This window comes from Ranitomeya imitator, chromosome 5, assembly GCF_032444005.1.
Source record: "Ranitomeya imitator isolate aRanImi1 chromosome 5, aRanImi1.pri, whole genome shotgun sequence".
NCBI lineage: Eukaryota > Metazoa > Chordata > Amphibia > Anura > Dendrobatidae > Ranitomeya > Ranitomeya imitator.
Window position 1 is genome coordinate 241,538,298 of NC_091286.1, and position 21,422 is coordinate 241,559,719.

General features: G+C 46.2%; 1 protein-coding gene across 2 annotated transcripts in view; it reads left to right on the top strand.

Moving 5' to 3' along the window:
* Positions 1-21,422, top strand: part of SLC18B1 (solute carrier family 18 member B1) — a 72,563-nt gene that overhangs the window by 22,905 nt on the left and 28,236 nt on the right. For both annotated transcript variants that reach the window (XM_069726003.1, XM_069726004.1), the window contains exons 3-6: positions 6,719-6,814; positions 10,265-10,338; positions 13,719-13,866; positions 14,170-14,326. In XM_069726003.1, coding sequence (XP_069582104.1) covers positions 6,719-6,814; positions 10,265-10,338; positions 13,719-13,866; positions 14,170-14,326 — 475 coding nt within the window. The remainder of the gene's footprint in view (positions 1-6,718; positions 6,815-10,264; positions 10,339-13,718; positions 13,867-14,169; positions 14,327-21,422) is intronic.

The window sequence follows — 21,422 nt, forward strand, 5'->3', positions numbered from 1 at the left end:
CGCCATTTCTGACCGCGCATGCGTGGCCGTAACTCCGCCCCCTCCTCCCCAGGACTAATCTGGGCAGCGGATGTGTTGAAAAACTACAGCTGCTGCCCACGTTGTGCACAATTTTCACAACGTGCGTCGGTATGTCGGGCCGACGCATTGCGACGGCCCCGTACCGACGTAAGTGTGAAAGAAGCCTAACCCTAAGTTTAGCCCCAACCCTAACCCTAAATTTAGCCCCAACCCTAACCCTAAATTTAGCCCCAACCCTAACCCTAAATTTAGCCCCAACCCTAGCCCTAACCCTAGCCCTACCCCTAACCTAACCCTAACCCTAACCCTAACCTAACCCTACCCCTAACCCTACCCCTACCCCTAACCCTACCCCTAACCCTACCCCTAACCTAACCCTACCCCTAACCCTACCCCTAACCCTAATTTTAGCCCCAACTGCTGTTCTCCTGCCGGCCGGCAGATGGAGACAGATGGCGGGCGCACTGGGCATGCGTCCGCCATGTTCTGCTGCCGGCGGCCAGGAGGAGCAGCAAGAGGATCCAGGGACCTAGGTGAGTATGCTAGGGTCCCCGAATCCCCCTATTTCTCTGTCCTCTGATGTGCGATCACATCAGAGGACAGAGAATTACACTTTACTTTTTTTTTTTTTTTTTTTTTTTGCGGTCGCCGGTAAACAGTTAATTACCGGCGATCGCAAAACAGGGGTCAGTAATACCGACCCCGATCGTGCTCTTTGGGGTCTCGGCTACCCCCGGCAGCCGAGACCCCAAAGATTCTCCCGGTGCCGGCCGGCGGGCGCACTGCGCATGCGCCCGCCATTTTGAAGATGGCGGCGCCCACCGGGAGACACGAGGAGCATCGGGGGAGCTAGGTGAGTATTGGGGGGCCACCTGGGACCCCTTTTCTCTGTCCTCCGATGTGCGATCACATCGGAGGACAGAGAAATTAAAGAGATCGCTTTTTTTTTTTTTTGCGATCGCCGGTAAACGGTTAATTACCGGCGATCGCAAATGCGGGGTGGGTTAAAAACCCCCCGAATCATGTTCTCTGGGGTCTCGGCTACCCTCGGCAGCCGAGACCCCGGAGAAAATCGGCCTCTGGGGGGCGCTATGGACTTTTTCCACAGCGCCGTTAATTAACGGCGCTGTGGTTTAAGTACCCTTAGCGGCCGCCGTTAAAAGGCGTATCGGCGGTCACTAAGGGGTTAAACAAAACAATTCAAATGCAGTTGAAGTTTAGACTTTCAGCTTTCATTTAAGGGTATCCACATTAAAATTGGATGAAGGGTTTAGGAGTTTCAGCTCCTTAACATGTGCCACCCTGTTTTTAAAGGGACCAAAAGTAATTGGACAGTTGACTCCAAGGCTATTTCATGGACAGGTGTGGGCAATCCCTTTGTTATGTCATTCTCAATTAAGCAGATTAAAGGCCTGGAGTTGATTTGAGGTGTGGTGCTTGCATTTGGAAGGTATTGCTGTGAAGTAAACATGCGGTCAAAGGAGCTCTCCATGCAGGTGAAACAAGCCATCCTTAAGCTGCGAAAACAGAAAAAACCCATCCAAGAAATTGCTACAATATTAGGAATGGCAAAATCTACAGTTTGGTACATCCTGAGAAAGAAAGAAAGCAGTGGTGAACTCATCAATGCAAAAAGATCTGGTCGCCCACGGAAGACAACAGTGGTGGATGATCACAGAATAATCTCCACGGTGAAGAGAAACCCCTTCACAACAGCCAACCAAGTGAACAACACTCTCCAGGAGGTAGGCGTATCAATATCCAAATCTACCATAAAGAGAAGACTGCATGAAAGTAAATACAGAGGGTTCACTGCACAGTGCAAGCCACTCACAAGCATCAAAAATAAAAAGGCTAGACTGGACTTTGCTAAAAAAAAAACATCTAAAAAAGCCAGCACAGTTCTGGAAGAACATTCTTTGGACAGATGAAACCAAGATCAACCTCTACCAGAATGATGGAAAGAGAAAAGTATGGTGAAGTTGTGGTACATCTCATGATCCAAAGCATACCACATCATCTGTAAAACATGGAGGCAGTGTGATGGCTTGGGCATGCATGGCTGCCAGTGGCACTGGGTCACTAGTGTTTATTGATGATGTGACACAGGACAGAAGCAGCCAAATAAATTCTGAGGTCTTCAGAGACATACTGTGTGCTCAGATCCAGCCAAATGCAGCCAAACTGATTGGTCGTCGTTTCATACTACAGATGGACAATGACCCAAAACATAAAGCCAAAGCAACCCATGAGTTTATTAAAGCAAAGAAGTGGAATATTCTGGAATGGCCAAGTCAGTCACCTGATCTCAACCCAATTGAGCATGCATTTCACTTGTTAAAGACTAAACTTCAGACAGAAAGGCCCACAAACAAACAGCAACTGAAAACCATTGCAGTGAAGGCCTGGCAGAGCATCAAAAAGGAGGATACACAGCGTCTGGTGATGTCCATGAGTTCAAGACTTCAGGCAGTCATTGCCAACAAAGGGTTTTCAACCAAGTACTAGAAATGAACATTTTATTTGCAATTATTTAATCTGTCCAATTTCTTTTGGTCTCTTTGAAAACAGGGTGGCACATGAAACTCCTAAACCCTTCATCCAATTGTAATGTGGATACCCTCAAATGAAAGCTGAAAGTCTGAACTTCAACTGCATCTGAATTGTTTTGTTTAAAATTCATTGTGGTAATGTCTATAACCAAAATTAGAAAAAATGTGTCTCTGTCCAAATATATATGACTTAACTGTACTCCTAGATACAAAATGGGCAGTTGGAATTAAAACCTTTTATTTTTTCAGTCTAATGGGTAACTTCTCTCCTTATGGAAAGTGACATGCCTGACATTCCAAGGAGACTTATAAGCCATGTAATGCTCCTTAGGTAAATTAAATATACAAATTGCTTCTTCAGCGATGTAGAGGACTTAAACTCTATTACCACTTCTTGGAAGTAGCTGCCAAATCGAATAATTTGCTTTGCACTGAGGAGGGGCAACACCCTGAAACATGTGTCTGCAAATAGAGATTCTGGTTAGACTTTTATCCTGTCATGTGGCAAAGCTGATTTAAAGAATCGATATTAGGATTTGATTTCTACTCCCAATAGGTGACAATAGACTTCTTTTGAAGAGTCAATTTGCATATTTAATTTCCTAGAGGGGCTTTGCATGTTCTAGAAGTCTCGTTACACTGTCCTGTCACTCCCTACAAGGAGAGCGGTTACCCCTTAGACACCCAGTGATAGGCCTCTCAGACAGCCAAATTAGATTTCTTGCTTTGCACTGATGAGGGGCAACACATTGAAACACATGTTTGCAAATAGACATTCTGGTTTGGCTTCTATCCCAAGTCATGTGACAAGGCTCACTAAAGAGTTGCTCATGACTGTTAGGATTGCTATTTAGGTGACACGAGAGTTTTAGTACCCTTCCTCTACCGAAGAGGCAATTTACATATTTCTTCTTCGAGGAGATTGGTTATTGCCAGGTGTTTTGGACAGTGTCTGTCTTTCAATTGAAAGCACATGAACACTCTGCCAAACCATGAATATACATACATGTGAAAGTCAGGAGATCCAGCTGTCAATCGAATGCTGTCTTAAGTGTATGGTCTCCTTTTTATGTAATGTGCACAATGTGTAAGTTTAACCCCTTAGCGACCGCCGATACGCCTTTTAACGGCGGCCGCTAAGGGTACTTAAACCACAGCGCCGTTAATTAACGGCGCTGTGGAAAAAGTAAATAGCGCCCCCCAGAGTCGGATTTTCTCCGGGGTCTCGGCTGCCGGGGGTAGCCGAGACCCCAGAGAACATGATTCGGGGTTTTTTTTACCCACCCCGCTTTTGCGATCGCCGGTAATTAACCGTTTACCGGCGATCGCAAAAAAACAAAACAAAAAAAAAAAACAAAAAACGTGATTTCTTATGAGTACAGAGAAATAGGGGGATTCGGGGACCCTATCATACTTACCGGTGTCCCTGGGTCCTCCTGCTGCTCCTCCTGGCCGCCGGCGTCTTCTGGGGAAAAGAAAATGGCGGGCGCATGCGCAGTGCGCCCGCCATCTGTCTCCATCTGCCGGCCGGCAGGAGAAGAGCAGTTGGGGCTAAAATTAGGGGTAGGGGTAGGGTTAGGGGTAGGGTTAGGGCTAGGGTTAGGGCTAGGGGTAGGGTTAGGGCTAGGATTAGGGTTAGGGCTAAATTTAGGGTTAGGGTTAGGGTTGGCGCTAAATTTAGGGTTAGGCTTCTTTCACACTTACGTCGGTACGGGGCCGTCGCAATCCATCGGCCCGACATACCGACGCACGTTGTGAAAATTGTGCACAACGTGGGCAGCGGATGTAGTTTTTCAACGCATCCGCTGCCCAATCTATGTCCTGGGGAGGAGGGGGCGGAGTTACGGCCACGCATGCGCGGTCAGAAATGGCGGATGCGACGTACAAAAAAACGTTACATTGAACTTTTTTTGTGCTGACGGTCCGCCAAAACACTGATCCAGTGCACGACGGACGCGACGTGTGGCCATCCGTCACGATCCGTCGGCAATACAAGTCTATGGGCAAAAAACGCATCCTGCGGGCACATTTGCAGGATCCGTTTCTTGTCCAAAACGACGGATTGCGACGGATGCCAAACGACGCAAGTGTGAAAGTAGCCTTAGGGTTAGGGTTGGGGCTAAAGTTAGGGCTAGGGTTGGGGCTAAAGTTAGGGTTAGAGTTTGGATTAGGGTTGGTATTAGGGTTAGGGTTGGCATTAGGGTTACGCTTGGGATTAGGTTTAGGTTTGGGATTAGGGTTAAGGTTAGGGTTGTGATTAGGGGTATATTGGGATTAGGGTTAGGTTTGAGGTTAGGGTTGAGATTAGGATTAGGGGTGTGTTGGATTTAGGGTTTTGATTAGGGTTATGGTTAGGGTTGACATTAGGGTTGTTTTGGGGTAAGGGTTGTGATTATCGATCATGTTGGGATTAGGGTTAGGGGTGTGTTGGGGTTAGGGTTGGAGCTAGAATTGGGGGGTTTCCACTGTTTAGGTACATCAGGGGGTCTCCAAACACGACAGCCAATTTTGCGCTCAAAAAGTCAAATGGTGCTCCCTCCCTTCTGAGCTCTGCCGTACGCCCAAACAGTGGGTTACCCCCACATATGGGGCATCAGCGTACTCGGGATAAATTGGACAACAACTTCTGGGGTCCAATTTCTCCTGTTACCCTTGGGAAAATAAAAACTTGGGGGCTACAAAATCTTTTTTGTGGAAAAATTTTTTTTTTTTATTTTCACGACTCTGCATTCTAAACTTCTGTGAAGCACTTGGGCATTCAAAGTTCTCACCACACATCTAGATAAGTTCCTTGGGGGTCTAGTTTCCAAAATGAGGTCACTTGTGGGGGATTTCTACTGTTTAGGCACATCAGGGGCTCTCCAAACGCGACATGGCGTCCGATCTCAATTCCAGACAATTCTACATTGAAAAAGTAAAACAGCACTCCTTCTCTTCCAAGCTCTGCGGTGCGCCCAAACAGTGGTTTACCCCCACATATTGGGTATCTACGTACTCCGGAGAAATCGCACAACAACTTTTGTTGTCTAATTTCTCCTGTTACCCTTGTGAAAATAAGAATTTGTGGGCGAAAAGATCATTTTTGTGTAAACAAAAGCGATTTTTTTTTTTAATTTTCACGGCTCTACGTTATAAACTTCCGTGAAGCACTTGAGGGTTCAAAGTGCTCACCACACATCTAGATAAGTTCCTTAAGGGGTCTAGTTTCCACTGTTTAGGCACATCAGGGGCTCTCCAAACGTGACATGGCGTCCGATCTCAATTCCAGCCACTTCTGTATTGAAAAAGTCAAACGGCGCTCCTTCACTTCCAAGTTCTGCGGTGCGCCCAAAAAGTGGTTTACCCCCACATATGGGGTATTGGCGTATTCAGGAGAAATTGCATAACAACATTTATGGTTACATTTCTGTTTTTACACATGTGAAAATAAAAAAAATGGTTCTGAATTAAGATGTTTGGAAAAAAAGTTAAATGTTCATTTTTTCCTTCCACATTTTCAGTTCCTGTGAAGCACGTAAAGGGTTAATAAACTTCTTGAATGTGGTTTTGAGAACCTTGAGGGGTGCAGTTTTTAGAATGGTGTCACGCTTCATTATTTTCTATCATATAGACCCCTCAAAATGACTTCAAATGTGATGCGGTCCCTAAAAAAAAAATGGTGTTGTAAAAATGAGAAATTGCTGGTCCAGAGGGTTCCAGAGTTATAACCTCATAAAGGGACAGTGGTCAGAATTGTAAAAATTGGCTCAGTCATTAAGTACCAAATTGGCTCTGTCACTAAGGGGTTAAGGGTTGTTTTTAATATTAAAACGTGAGACTGTTTTCAATACTATTATTTATTCCGTAGTTATGATGTTTCATTTTAGGGTTGTCAAGCTCTTATTTTGCTTCCTTTGTAGTGAAATTATTTTCTGGTCCGCTCCCTTCCCCCCCCCCCCCCCCCAGAATGGGTCTCCCGACCTGAACTAAGGGCCTAATAAACCTGTATGAAACTGTTGCATCTGTAAAACGGACCACAAAATATCGCAACTATACGGTTATTTAAATAAGCCGTCTCTGTTCTATGTTGGAGGACAGAGCAAAACTGATGTATTGACGCATTTTTTTCTTTAACAATACTCCTATTTTGTTTCTCCTTTTTCTAGGCGATGAAGAAAGGTGTTAGTAACACAGTGATTGGATTGATATTCGGGTGCTTTGCATTGTTCAATTTTTTAAGCTCTTTGATACTAGGGAAATATGTGAGTATGTCTTTCTTGTCCTTACCTAATGTGTAATTTATTTTTATTTTTTTGTCAGAGTAACCATAACTTAAAGGGGTTTTCTAAACCCAATTAGTTGATTTTTCTCTCGCTCTCTCATTCTCTTTCTCGCTCTCTCATTCTCTCTCTCTCTCTCTCGCTCGCACTCTCTCTCGTTCTCTCTCGCTCGCACTCTCTCTCGTTCTCTCTCGCTCGCACTCTCTCTCGTTCTCTCTCGCTCGCACTCTCTCTCGTTCTCTCTCGCTCGCACTCTCTCTCGTTCTCTCTCGCTCGCACTCTCTCTCGTTCTCTCTCGCTCGCACTCTCTCTCGTTCTCTCTCGCTCGCACTCTCTCTCGTTCTCTCGCTCGCACTCTCTCTCGTTCTCTCGCTCGCACTCTCTCTCGTTCTCTCGCTCGCACTCTCTCTCGTTCTCTCGCTCGCACTCTCTCTCGTTCTCTCGCTCGCACTCTCTCTCGTTCTCTCGCTCGCACTCTCTCTCGTTCTCTCGCTCGCACTCTCTCTCGTTCTCTCGCTCGCACTCTCTCTCGTTCTCTCGCTCGCACTCTCTCTCGTTCTCTCGCTCGCACTCTCTCTCGTTCTCTCGCTCGCACTCTCTCTCGTTCTCTCGCTCGCACTCTCTCTCGTTCTCTCGCTCGCACTCTCTCTCGTTCTCTCGCTCGCACTCTCTCTCGTTCTCTCGCTCGCACTCTCTCTCGTTCTCTCGCTCGCACTCTCTCTCGTTCTCTCGCTCGCACTCTCTCTCGTTCTCTCGCTCGCACTCTCTCTCGTTCTCTCGCTCGCACTCTCTCTCGCCCTCTCGCTCGCACTCTCTCTCGCCCTCTCGCTCGCACTCTCTCTCGCCCTCTCGCTCGCACTCTCTCTCGCCCTCTCGCTCGCACTCTCTCTCGCCCTCTCGCTCGCACTCTCTCTCGCCCTCTCGCTCGCACTCTCTCTCGCCCTCTCGCTCGCACTCTCTCTCGCCCTCTCGCTCGCACTCTCTCTCGCCCTCTCGCTCGCACTCTCTCTCGCCCTCTCGCTCGCACTCTCTCTCGCCCTCTCGCTCGCACTCTCTCTCGCCCTCTCGCTCGCACTCTCTCTCGCCCTCTCGCTCGCACTCTCTCTCGCCCTCTCGCTCGCACTCTCTCTCGCCCTCTCGCTCGCACTCTCTCTCGCCCTCTCGCTCGCACTCTCTCTCGCCCTCTCGCTCGCACTCTCTCTCGCCCTCTCGCTCGCACTCTCTCTCGCCCTCTCGCTCGCCCTCTCGCTCGCACTCTCTCTCGCCCTCTCGCTCGCACTCTCTCTCGCCCTCTCGCTCGCACTCTCTCTCGCCCTCTCGCTCGCACTCTCTCTCGCCCTCTCGCTCGCACTCTCTCTCGCCCTCTCGCTCGCACTCTCTCTCGTCCTCTCGCTCGCACTCTCTCTCGTCCTCTCGCTCGCACTCTCTCTCGTCCTCTCGCTCGCACTCTCTCTCGTCCTCTCGCTCGCACTCTCTCTCGTCCTCTCGCTCGCACTCTCTCTCGTCCTCTCGCTCGCACTCTCTCTCGTCCTCTCGCTCGCACTCTCTCTCGTCCTCTCGCTCGCACTCTCTCTCGTCCTCTCTTTGTTACCATGAACATTTACATTTTTAAAATTGATTTCACATAATTTCCAGTAGGAGTTTTGTTTTACAATGTGTCCAGATGAAGTGATTCCAATAATTAGCCATGTATGATCAGGCCTGTGCCTGCAGTTATAGTATTTGCACAATAAAAGATAATTTCTAGCTAGCCTACATCAAGCAATCAAGTAACTGAGATAACAGCATGAAAGACCAGAAAAATGAAACAGTAGCTTTGATCTGTTTGTCGTAAGATAACTATTTCTTTTCCAACCTCACCACTCTTGATGGTTGAGCATGGGACTGTAACACAAGTTTAAAAATGAATAGTAAACCATACAAGCTGAGTTTTCATATATACTGTAGTCATAGTACTGTGTGCCAGATGCAATGCTTCATCCAACCACAACTTGTCTCAAGTAGTGATGAGCGAGTATACTCGTTGCTCAGGTTTTCCCGAGCACGCTCGGGTGGCCTCCGAGTATTTGTTAGTGCTCGGAGATTTAGTTTTTTGTCAACGCAGCTGCATGATTTACGGCTGCTGGACAGCTTGAGTACATGTGGGGGGGGGGGGGGGGGGTTACCTGGTTGCAAGGGAAATCCCACATGTATTCAAGCTGTCTAACAGCTGTAAATCATGAAGCTGCATCGACAAAACCTAAATCTCCGAGCACACACAATTACTCGGAGACCACCTGAGCAACGAGTACACTCGCTCATCACTAGTCTTAAGTTGTCCTGGTTCCTCTATCCTACAAGTCCGACAAACTCCCCATCCTGATGCCCTGCTGGTGTAATACTACTGCTACAGCTATTACCATGGCGCTTAGTACCCCCAGAGGCACTATTGCCGAAATAATAGTGACATCTACACAGATGGTGCTGCTGAAATAATTGTAAGCACCACTGTAATGGCTTCTACATGCAGCTCCCCACAGAAAATAGCTGTGTTTATCTCATGCACCTCACAAGTAACAGTAGAAAGTAAAAAAATAAGTGCACTCAGCTTATATTTATGTAGTAACACAAAGTAATGGAATTAATTATACAAATCAGAATGCCTCTGTAGTGCATATAAGCTTGCTCTACTGATAAGTTCTCACATGATGTCCCCTAAAGTAATTAACTAGAGCATCACTAAAGTGCCAAGTGACTAGTATTAGTCCCCCAAAATAACTGAGCTAAGAAAAGGGCTCCTATCGGCTCCAAAATATTTGTGCCAAGGCAGAAATTTGTGAATTATTAGTGTACACATGTTCCCCAAAGAGCCCACAATAGTAATAGCGACCTCCATGCAGCGTGTCCACCCTTTGTGTCAAAAGAATAAAACTTAAAATTGTTACATAGTCCTGTTCCCACATGGCAGTGGCCTGCTGGAGAAACAAAGTAGGCACTTTGATGTCTATGCGTTCTCGTCACAAAGTACCGTAATTGGTTAACAAATCAACATATTAACATATTTGTGCATTGTTGGACTGAGGAGTCTAGGGCCCAAAATAACTGAGTCTTGAGGCCTATTGATCAGCTAAATGCAAATATTACATTACCTTTTTCACAAGTTTATCTCTGCTTCTATATAATAATAGACTGGATAGATTAAGTGAATGATGAGAAGCTTATTTTGTCTGTATTTAGAAAATCAAATTTATTGGGCCAAAAGCTGCTTATGTTGGAGAGGAAGGGGGCTAAAATAGCTTACTCCTGCACAAGGGGTCCACCAGGGGATTGCCCTGTTCTCCTGTGGTCCAGTCCAAGCCTGCACCTGTGTAGACTGACATTATTTGCATTATATATAAGGTAAATTCTGGTGCTACTAATCATAGAAATAATATAGATTTTGAACTATTCCAGATCGTTCAAATTGGAGCCAAATTTATGTTTGTGGCCGGTTTGTCTCTGTCAGCAGTTGCCACCATTCTTTTCGGGTATGTCACAATGAACTCTGTTTTAATCATAAATTAATATGCAGGTGCACAAATACGCTGTGGGTAATATACATACACTGTGCATTAGCACACTGTGGTTAATCAGTACATGAATTGCAATATTGCTATATATTCTAAAAAATGTAAAGTACTTGGCTAACTTTTTTTAATCAGCCACGTCAAGGTGACCTTAGTATGTGTCACGCTCACGCCCTGACTGGTGGGCGTGAGATCAGGGGGGTTTGTGGCCCCACTGTGCCACAAACCAGACTACCCTGGAAGGGGTGTGACTATGACAGCTGCCTGAGTTTTCACTGGAGCCTCTGATGGTGAGGTCAGGCTTGTGCAGCAGGCCGCTGCCTGGTGCTACTCCAGGGTGGTGTCTGGCTGTGGCTGCTGATACCACTTGGAGAACAGGAACACTAGGACAGGTGTGGGCATCAGGCAGGATTGGCAGAAGAGCACAGCTGAAACTCAGACGAGTAGGCTGGCACGGCAGAGACAGAGGGCTGGCAGAGACATGGCAGAGAACACAGGGCTGGCAGGCACGGCAGAGAACACAGGGCTGGCAGGCACGGCAGAGAACACAGGGCTGGCAGGCACACAGGACTGGTTGGTGTGTATGCATGAACAGGTAGGGACCTGTTCACACAGGAGGTGCAGGTATGGATATGTAGTATGAAGAAACAGGGACCTGTTCACACTGGAGGTGAAGGTAAGAAAACAAGCATAAAGGAAAGGAGAATGAAGGAACAGGTTGGGACCTGTTCACACAGGAGAAGTGCAAGACTGCAGAGAGGAGCGGAAGAGCAGCAATAGATAGCGTAGCAACAAAAGCGAAGCAGAGCAGAACTGCAAGGAATGCGGAGAGGAGCTGCAGCAAGAGATTACTGCAGAAGCTAAGCAGAGCGGAACCACAAGGAATGTGGAGAGGAGCTACAGCAAGAGGTTACTGCAGAAGCGGAGCAGAGTAGAACGGAGCAGAACCACAGATGTGCGGAGCAGAGGCAAAACCACAAAGGTACAGAGCATGCAGAGCCGCAAGAGTGCGCAGTGTAAGCAGACTGAGAACACAAGGAAAGACACAGCAGGGAAGGAAGCCACAGACAAGGAGACCGAGATAAGACTAAGTACAGACAAAGTATTGGAAAAAGACACAAGGACAAAGACACGGGGACCAGGATATTCTGCCTCCTGGAGGGCGGACAACAAGATCAAGGCAAGAGCACAGCGAAAGACCGCTAGAGAGGGAGTAACACAGAGCAAGGCCTGGCAAACTCAGAAGCTAAACACAAACTGAGCTAACACATTGCACAGGCCCAGTCCACTGGGTGCAGCTGCTCTAAATACTGGAGGCCTCTTGGTAATTGGTCAGGAACAGATTAGACAGGTGCACCTGATTCCTATAAGAACCAGAGAGTTCAGGCGCCGCCCCACTATACACACAGCCAGGAAGCATGCAGAGGGCAGAGGCACAAAATATGGAGCTGGCAAAAAATAGAAACCGCATCATGACCTGGAGCAGTGGGTAAGATAGAGTGAGAGATGAGAGGCCATGCCGTGATGCCAGCAGAGTTGTTACAGTATGGATGGTCTCTAGCTGTAATGTTCTTATGCGATATTGATGGGAATCCATATTATCTCACAATGAAACCTTTTGGGGAAAGTTCAATGGATAAGACTACACAGCCAGGAAAGGCTTTTCCAAGCACCATAGAAAACAGCTTTTAAATACGCTGGTCCTTGCCTTGGAAATTTTAGTGAAATCTGCATAATTTCTAATTCTAGCATGATAGATATATATATATATATATATATATATATATATATATATATATATATATATATATATATATATATATATATATATATATATATATATATGCATCGTGATTACTCGCTAATCCCGCCCCCTGCACAGTAGCTCCGCCCCACCACATCACCACACATAATCCCGCCCCCCAGCACATCACCACACACAATCCCACCCCCACCACATCACCACACATAATCCTGCCCCCCACCACATCACCACACAATCCCGCCCCCCACCACCACACAATCCTGCCCCCCACCACATTACCACACACAATCCACACCATATCACCACACACAATCCCGCCTCCCACCACATCACAGCAAACAATCCCGCCCCCCCACCACATCACCACACATAATCCCACCCATCACCACACAATCCCGCCCCCCCACCACATTACCACACACAATCTGCACCATATCACCACAATCCCACCCCCCACCACATCACCACACACAATCCCGCCCCCACGACATCACCACATAATCCTGCCCCCCACCACATCACCACACACAATACCGCCCCCCCACCACATTACCACACATAATCCCGCCCCCCACCACATCACCACAGACAATCCCGCCCCCACCACATTACCACACACAATCCACACCACATCACCACACACAATACCGCCCCCCCACCACATCACCACACAAAATCCCACCCCCCACCACATCACCACACATAATCCCGCCCCCACCACATCACACATAATCCCGCCCCCACCACATCACCACACAATCCCACCCCCACCACATCACCACACAATCCCGCCCCTACCACATCACCACACACAATCCCGCCCCCCCACCACATCACCACACATAATCCCGCCCCCCACCACACATAATCCCGCCCCCCACCACATCACCACATACAATCCCACCCCCCACCACATTACCACACACAATCCACACCCCCACCACATTACCACACATAATCCCGCCCCCCACCACATCACACATAATCCCGCCCCCCCACCACATCACCACACACCATCCCGCCCCCCACCACATCACCCCACATAATCCCACCCCCCACATTACCACACGAGGCTGCGTCCCCGCACATTACCACACGAGGCTCCGTCCCCGCACATTACCACACGAGGCTCCGTCCCCGCACATTACCACACGAGGCTCCGTCCCCGCACATTACCACACGAGGCTATTGAATGTTGTCATTATTTACTTTAGTTTAATCACCAGCAGCGTTAATTAGATAGCAATGAGCGTGCCGAGCGTTAGCTGGCTGGAAACAGCTAGTAAATACTTTATATCGTTTGCAATGCAGTTGAGGAGCTAAAGGGAACTTGATGGTGGAAGCCCCTGGACAATTGTACATTTTGTCCTCTCTAGGATCTAGTCATCATTTGATTGTTGGTAGCACATATTGTGTATAGTTATGTTATTTGTATTTTATTAGGTTTTACATATGGTTCTTTGTTAATACATCAGTCCCTTATGAATGAGCTACTATAAAAATGTCATGTCCTCCAGGGCATGCATACATTTCTCAAATACCAGTCTTTAATGGTTGTAATGGTTTCTTATTCCAGGTTGCTTGACAAAGCCTCAGAAGGAACAGTATTCATAGCTTTGTGCTTTTTGGTGAGATCTGTGGATGCTGTGGGCTTTGGAGCTTCAATTACATCATCATTTGCCATTCTGGCAAAGGCGTTTCCTAACAATATAGCTACTGCAATGGTAAGAGAATTATGTAGAACTGAAATACAAAATGAGAAATGACGATACCGCTTTTGCTACTTCTTCCTTTTATATATTCATGATGTTTTCAATCATAGTAGTGGATAACAAAATATCTCAAAGAAAAGTAACTAGACAACTTGCACCTTTTCTGATTTACTCGGTACGTTCTATAGACCTTAAAGTGCAGCATCCTATCTTACCATTTTTTTGTGTTCCTGACTTCTGTAAAACGATTTTTGCTATGTTTATCATGGAGTTCTCTCAATATTAAATTAATTAATTCTTCTCTTTAATGCACAGGGTTCTCTTGAAGTTTTCTCTGGCCTGGGCCTTGTCCTGGGTCCACCCATAGGAGGAGTTCTCTATCAATCGTTTGGATATGAAGTCCCATTTATTGCACTTGGCTGTTTTGTCTTGCTAATGGTACCACTAAATATGTTTCTCTTGCCAAAATACGGTACGTCTTATAACTTTACTCAGGTCAGAGCCAATAAACTGAAAATGGAGTGGATGCCAATACCATATGGACTTTAGCTGCTAAACTGATAGCATGAGTTTTTATATTGTTGTAATAAATGGCTTGGTGCAATAACGTGTATAATGGCTCCATTTTCGAGCCATTTTCAGAGCCACGGGACTGCTTGATCAGCAGCTTATCTACTTGATTACTATACTGGTGGTTAGATTTCTGTACTCGGCATGTGAGGTACATTAGGAATGAATGACTATTTATATACGTATACTTTTAAGCTTCAATTTGACACCCTAGACAAGTAGCCTGATAAAATTGAAAACTGAGAATAATATACTATATGCACAATGGCAACACTGACAACTTCTGTGACATGAAGAAATGTAAAGTCTACCATCTAGTAATATATGCAGCCTACACTCTCGTGCACCAAGTTCTGCATTCTGAAGACATGGATGCAAATAAAAGGGAGCAGTGGCATTGAACCTTAAGTGCTTGTAAGATGTTGTAAAATTATCATTTGCTTTTGACAGCTTATATATTAACTAGATGGTGGCCCGATTCTAACGTATCGGGTATTCTAGAATATGTATAATAGTATATAGCACAGCCCACGCAGTATATAACACGGCCACGTAGTATATAGCACGGCCACGTAGTATATAGCACGGCCACGTAGTATATAGCACGGCCACGTAGTATATAGCACGGCCACGTAGTATATAGCACGGCCACGTAGTATATAGCACGGCCACGTAGTATATAGCACGGCCACGTAGTATATAGCACGGCCACGTAGTATATAGCACGGCCACGTAGTATATAGCACGGCCACGTAGTATATAGCACGGCCACGTAGTATATAGCACGGCCACGTAGTATATAGCACGGCCACGTAGTATATAGCACGGCCACGTAGTATATAGCACGGCCACGCAGTATATAGCACGGCCACGCAGTATATACCACGGCCACGCAGTATATTGCACAGCCACGTAGTATATTGCACAGCCACGTAGTATATAGCACAGCCACGTAGTATATAGCACAGCCACGTAGTATATAGCACAGCCACGTAGTATATAGCACAGAGACGTAGTATATAACACAGCCCACGTAGTATGTAACACAGCCCACGTAGTATATAACACAGCCCACGTAGTATATAACACAGCCCACGTAGTATATAGCAATGTGGCCACCATATCCCTGTTAAAAAAAAGAATTAAAATAAAAAATAGTTATATACTCACCTTCCTGCGGCCCCCGAATTCCAGCCCAGGCGTTTTACGATGTTCCAGTCCCAAGAATGCATTGCGGCAATAACACGTGATGATGCAGCAGTCTCGCGAGACCGCTACGTCCTCTCCGGTCATTGCCGCAATGCATTCTTGGGACCGGAGCGTCGCGAGGAGCGGGAAAGGCGCCGGAAGGTGAGAATATAATTATTTTTTATTTTTTTTAGTATTTTTAACATTAGATCTTTTTACTATTGATTCTGCAAAGGCAGCATCAATAGTAAAAAGTTTGTCACACAGGGTTAATACGGGACTGCTAAACCGCTTTTGGGGCACTGACTGGGGAGTAGGGAGGGGGCACTTACTGGAGGGGAGTTGGGAAGGGCGAATTCACGGCCGGACTGTGCCCGTCGCTGATTGGTCGCGGCCGGCCGGGACCAATCAGCGACGCGGGATTTCCTTCCGTTACAGACAGACAAACAGACGGAAGTACCCCTTAGACAATTATATAGATGGATAGCCAATCAACTTGGTAACCATGTAATGTGATTAATTTAGTCAAAAATATATACTGTAAAATTTGGGGCACATTTATCAACAGTAATTCTTAAACTTAGACAGTCTTAGGGTATGTTTCCACGGTCAGTAAACGCTGCAGGTTTGACACTGAACCAAAACCAATCACCAAACCAAAGGATGCACCAGGAAGACCAGACTGGATCAAGATATATTCTTTTATTATTTAATTATCAAGCAGTGATACAATATATAAAAAACTACCATTAAAAAAATGCCGTCCCATGCTGCACACTTTTTTGTATGATTGTTTTGTATTTTTATCATATATTTTTTAACGGTAGTTTTTTATATATTGTATCGCTTCTTGATAATTAAATAATAAAATAATATATCTTGATCCAGTCTGTGGTCCTCCTGGTGCATCCTTTGGTTTGGTGATTGGTTTTGGCTCTTGGTTTAAGTGGTCTCCATTTTCTTTTTACTCAAAAGACACCCGGGTGAGCTAATATCACTATATTTATGATTGTGATACTGATTTATATATAGCCTTTATTTTATTTGGGTTGTTCTGTTGTAATTTCTCTAGTTTTGACACTGTGTACATCCTCAGCGACAAACCCGCAGCATGCAGATGTTACAGCATAGTGAAGAGGATTTCATGAAATCCCATTTCCACTATGCGTTCAGAGACGCAAGCGGCAGACCTGTGTATCCGGACATGCGGCGCGTCTTTATAGACCGCAGCATATCTATTTACGATGCGGTGACGCTCCGTCCCCGCAGCGTAAATTTCCCGTAGACTATCATTCGATGCGGTAAAACCACATCTAATGATTAGTCACATGCGTAATAACTGCGTAGGCGCAGCTTACTACGTATGTCTACTAATTTAAATAAGGTCTTGCCTGTCCCACCGCCGGAAGTCCGCATCCATTGCAGTTCTCTCGATAACTTAGCTTACCGCGAGTACTGCCGTGCACGTGACCGGGGATTATCTCTGGTCACCCTAGGCTAGTTCTCACGGTTAGTGCTATAGTGTAGGTGATCGCCAGAGCATTAACTCCGGTGGTCCTCTACAAGCTCTGCTATGTCTGGATGTCAAGCATCCAGATGTAGCAGAGCTGAACTTGTCGTGGGACACTCGTTATTAAGGACTGCATCGGAACAGGGAGTATTTGTTTATTATTTTTCTTTATTTTCAGGAGATGGATGGCTTTGCTTGGATTACCAGTGTAATAAAGATGGCAAAAGTGTGTGGTGTTTTATTTAATTAAAATACTTTATTTTGTGTGTGTGTGTTAAATAAACCCTTTACAAGTATTAGGATTAGTAATGGATAGTAAAAAGAGATATGAATGGCACCGAGAAAAACCGCTCTTAGTACTGATAAAGGATGAATGAGCTCTGAATCACGGACACATTCCAGAGACCTTCACCTTGCTGGAGGTGCTTGCTATGAAGAAGGTGCATACAGGGTCCAGTAAAACAAGAAAAAAGCAGCAACACTCCACTTCTTGGTGAAAAAACAACCTTAGTCCTTTATTGCATAATAAAGATCATGGACAAGGTATTACGGGTAAAACAAGAGCAGGTTATGTAGGCAAATGAAGCAGGACGACGGCCGTTTCACGCAATATGCGCTTCTACGGGTCCAGATCTGGACCCGTAGAAGCGCATATTGCGTGAAACGGCCGTCGTCCTGCTTCATTTGCCTACATAACCTGCTCTTGTTTTACCCGTAATACCTTGTCCATGATCTTTATTATGCAATAAAGGACTAAGGTTGTTTTTTCACCAAGAAGTGGAGTGTTGCTGCTTTTTTCTTGTTTTAGTAATGGATAGGTGTCTTATTGACGCCTCTCCATTACTAAGCCAGCTTAATGTTACCTTACAAAGGTGGCATTAACCCCTTATTACCCCATATGCCACCACTACAGGGCAGTGGGAAGAGAGAGGCTAAGAGCAGGAATTGGCACGCCTAACAGATGCGCCATTTCTGGGGCGGCTGTGAGCTGGTATTTGTAGCCGGTGGGCGGCCAATATCAATAGCCCCTTCCTAGGCGCCCGCAGCGGTCTCCATAGCCTTTCTGGCTATAAATTTTATAGGGGGACCCCAAGTCATTTTTTTTTTTGTGGGAGGCCCCCCTATTTCAATAGCCAGTAAAGGCTAAGTATACAGCTGCGGGCTGATATTCATAGCCTGGGAAGATCCATAGGTATTAGGGTATGTTTCCACAGTCAGGATTTGACACAGGTAAAATCTGCACCTTAGGTCACTGGCAGGTCACCTGCGTTTTTTGATGCGTTTTTCACGCGTTTTTTCATGAGGATTTGTGTGTTTTTGTAAGCTAAATAAAGATATACAAAAAAAAATTGTGATGTCATTTCTTGTCCAACCTCTTCATTTACATACTCCATTGAAGAATATACACACACAGCTAGATAAATAGATACGTTGGGATAGATATCGATCTATCTATCATATCTATCTATGGATCTATGTATCGCATTTATCTATGGTATATATCAATATATCTATCTATTATCTATATCTACTATATAATTGTCTACGGGTCACTTCCGTCTGTCCTTCTGTCTGTCATGGTTATTCATTCGCTGATTGGTCTCGGCAGCTGCCTGTCATGGCTGCCGCGACCAATCAGCGACGGGCACAGTCCGGAAGAAAATGGCCGCTCCTTCCTCCCTGAAGTCAGTGCCCGGCATCCGCATACTCCCCTCCGGTCAGCGCTCACACAGGGTTAATGGCAGCATTGACCGCGGTGTAACGCACTCGGTTACCGCCGCTATTATCCCTATGTGACCACCTTTTTACTATTCATGCTGCCTATGCAGCATGAATAGTAAAAATATCTAAGACTAAAAATAATTTAAAAAATAGTTACATACTCACCCTCCGGTGGCCCCCCGGATCAGGAACCGGCCTTTCCCGCTCCGCGCGACGCCCCGGTGTCCGCTGCATGCATTGCGGTCTCGCGAGATGATGACGTACGGTCTCGCGAGACCGTTACGTCATCATCTCGCGAGACCTCAATGCAACCAGGAGGAAGATGGCGCCGCTGCTGCTGCTCCTGTTGTTCTGTGCAGGGAGCCTCCGCGCTGCCGGATGTCCGGAGGCTGGGAGCCCGGAGCGGAGCCTGGTGTGGGGGCCGGGGCTGCAGGCGGACATCACCCTGCCCGTCCGACACTTCCACATCCAGGCTGTGAGTGGCCCGGCCGGAACTTCACCTCCTCCCCAGGTAACCACGTGACCGCGGCTAATCATCAATGATCCCATACAGACGGGAGCTGCGGCCACATAGCCCCGTCCTCTGACGTCGCCGCCCCACCATTAACCCCTTAGACTCCTTATCTACTATATGTGACTGGGCAATATAGTACGTGAACTACGTAGCTGGGCAATATACTACGTGGCTGGGCAATATACTACGTGGACATACATATTCTAGAATACCCGATGCGTTAGAATCGGGCCACCATCTAGTATAGATATATTGATAGATATATTGATAGATAATAGATACGATAGATAGATGGATACGATAGCTATCTATCATATCTATCTATTGTATCCATCTATTGTATCATATCTATCTATTGTATCCATCTGTCTTATCTATCGATATATCTATATATAAATATATCTATATATAGATATATCGATTGATAGCTAGATATATCGATAGATCGATATATCGATAGATAGATAATAGATAGATGGATACGATAGATGGATCACACAAGCGAGAAACTCGGACTAGTCTCGCATCTTAATACCCGGCACTGCCGCCGGCACTTGAGAGCGGAGCGTGCAGCTGCATGTATTTCTATTCAGCAGCACGCTCCGCTCCAAAGTGCCGGTGCCAGTGTCGGGTATTAAGATGCGAGACTAGTCCGAGTTTCTCGCATGTGTTATCCTGGCCTTAAATAAAGACACACACAAAATCTGCGTTTGGCCGGGGTCACACTCGCGAGAAACTCACACAAGTCTCTCGCTTCAATACTCGGCACTGCCACCGGCACTCGGGAGCTTAGCGTGCAGCTGCATGTATTTCTATGCAGCTGAACGCTTCTGTCCCAAGTGCCCGCAGCAGTGCCGGGTATTGACCCCGGCCTTAAATGCAATATGTTTAATTTAAAAAAAAAATAATAATTTGAAAAAAAAAAAAGGCATTGGCTCCCGTGCAATTTTCTGCACCAGAGAGGGAAAGCCAGCGCCTGGGGGACTGATTTTTATAGCCTGGGAAGGGGTTAATACTCATGGAGCTTTCTCTTATATTTTATAGCCAGAAAGGCTACGCAGACAGCTGCAGGCTGATATTCATAGCCTAGAGAGGGGCCATGGATATTGGCCCCCGGCTACAAATACCAGCCCGCAGCTGCCCCAGAAATGGCACACCGGTAAGATGTGCCAATTCCGGCACTTAGTCCCTCTCTTCCCACTCCCCTGTAGCAGTGGGATATGGGGTAATAAGGGGTTAATGTCACCTTGCTAATATAAGGTGACATTAAGCCCGGTTAATAATGGAGAGGCGTCAATAAGATGCCTATCTATTACTAATCCTATTGTATTGAAAGTGTAAAAAAATAAAAATAAAGACAGTAAAAAAAAAATAAAGACAGCCAGAAAAAAGTATTTTATTATTCTTAATTTCACCATACTTACCATACTTGAGCGCCTGCAAAAAAAATAATAAACCAACTGTATACTTACCGCCATAGTCCAATTAATAACGAATGCCCCACGTTGATCTCCCTTATAGAACAGTGACATCGGGTGATGTCACTGCTCTACAGACCTTCAGTGACACACTGACAGGAGACCATGGCTTCTGTTGTGTATCACTGAGGTTTCCTTAGTTCAGGGTCTCACTTTATGACAATGCTGCGTGGGAATTTTCTCACACAGCAGTGCCACAAGTGAGACTAGGGACTGCCGCAGTGATTATCTATGGTGTAATTTATGGTTCAGCGACGGAGCGTCGCCGCATTGTAAACAGACATGCTGTGTTCTGAAAAGACACCGCATGTCCGTTTACCCGGGTCTGCTGCCTGCGTGTTTTAATGCATTGTGGAGACTGGATTTCAGGAAATCCCCTCCACTATGCTGTAACATCTGGACGCTGCAGTGTCAAACACGCAGCGTTTCCTGACCGTGGAAACATACCCTTACCCGTTTCCCAGGCTATAAACATCGGCCCCAGTCGCTGGCTTTTCCTGTCTGGTGCAGAAAATTGCGAGGAAGCCCACGCCATTTTTTAAAAAAAATTAAACAGATATGCATTTAAGGCCGGGATCACACTTGC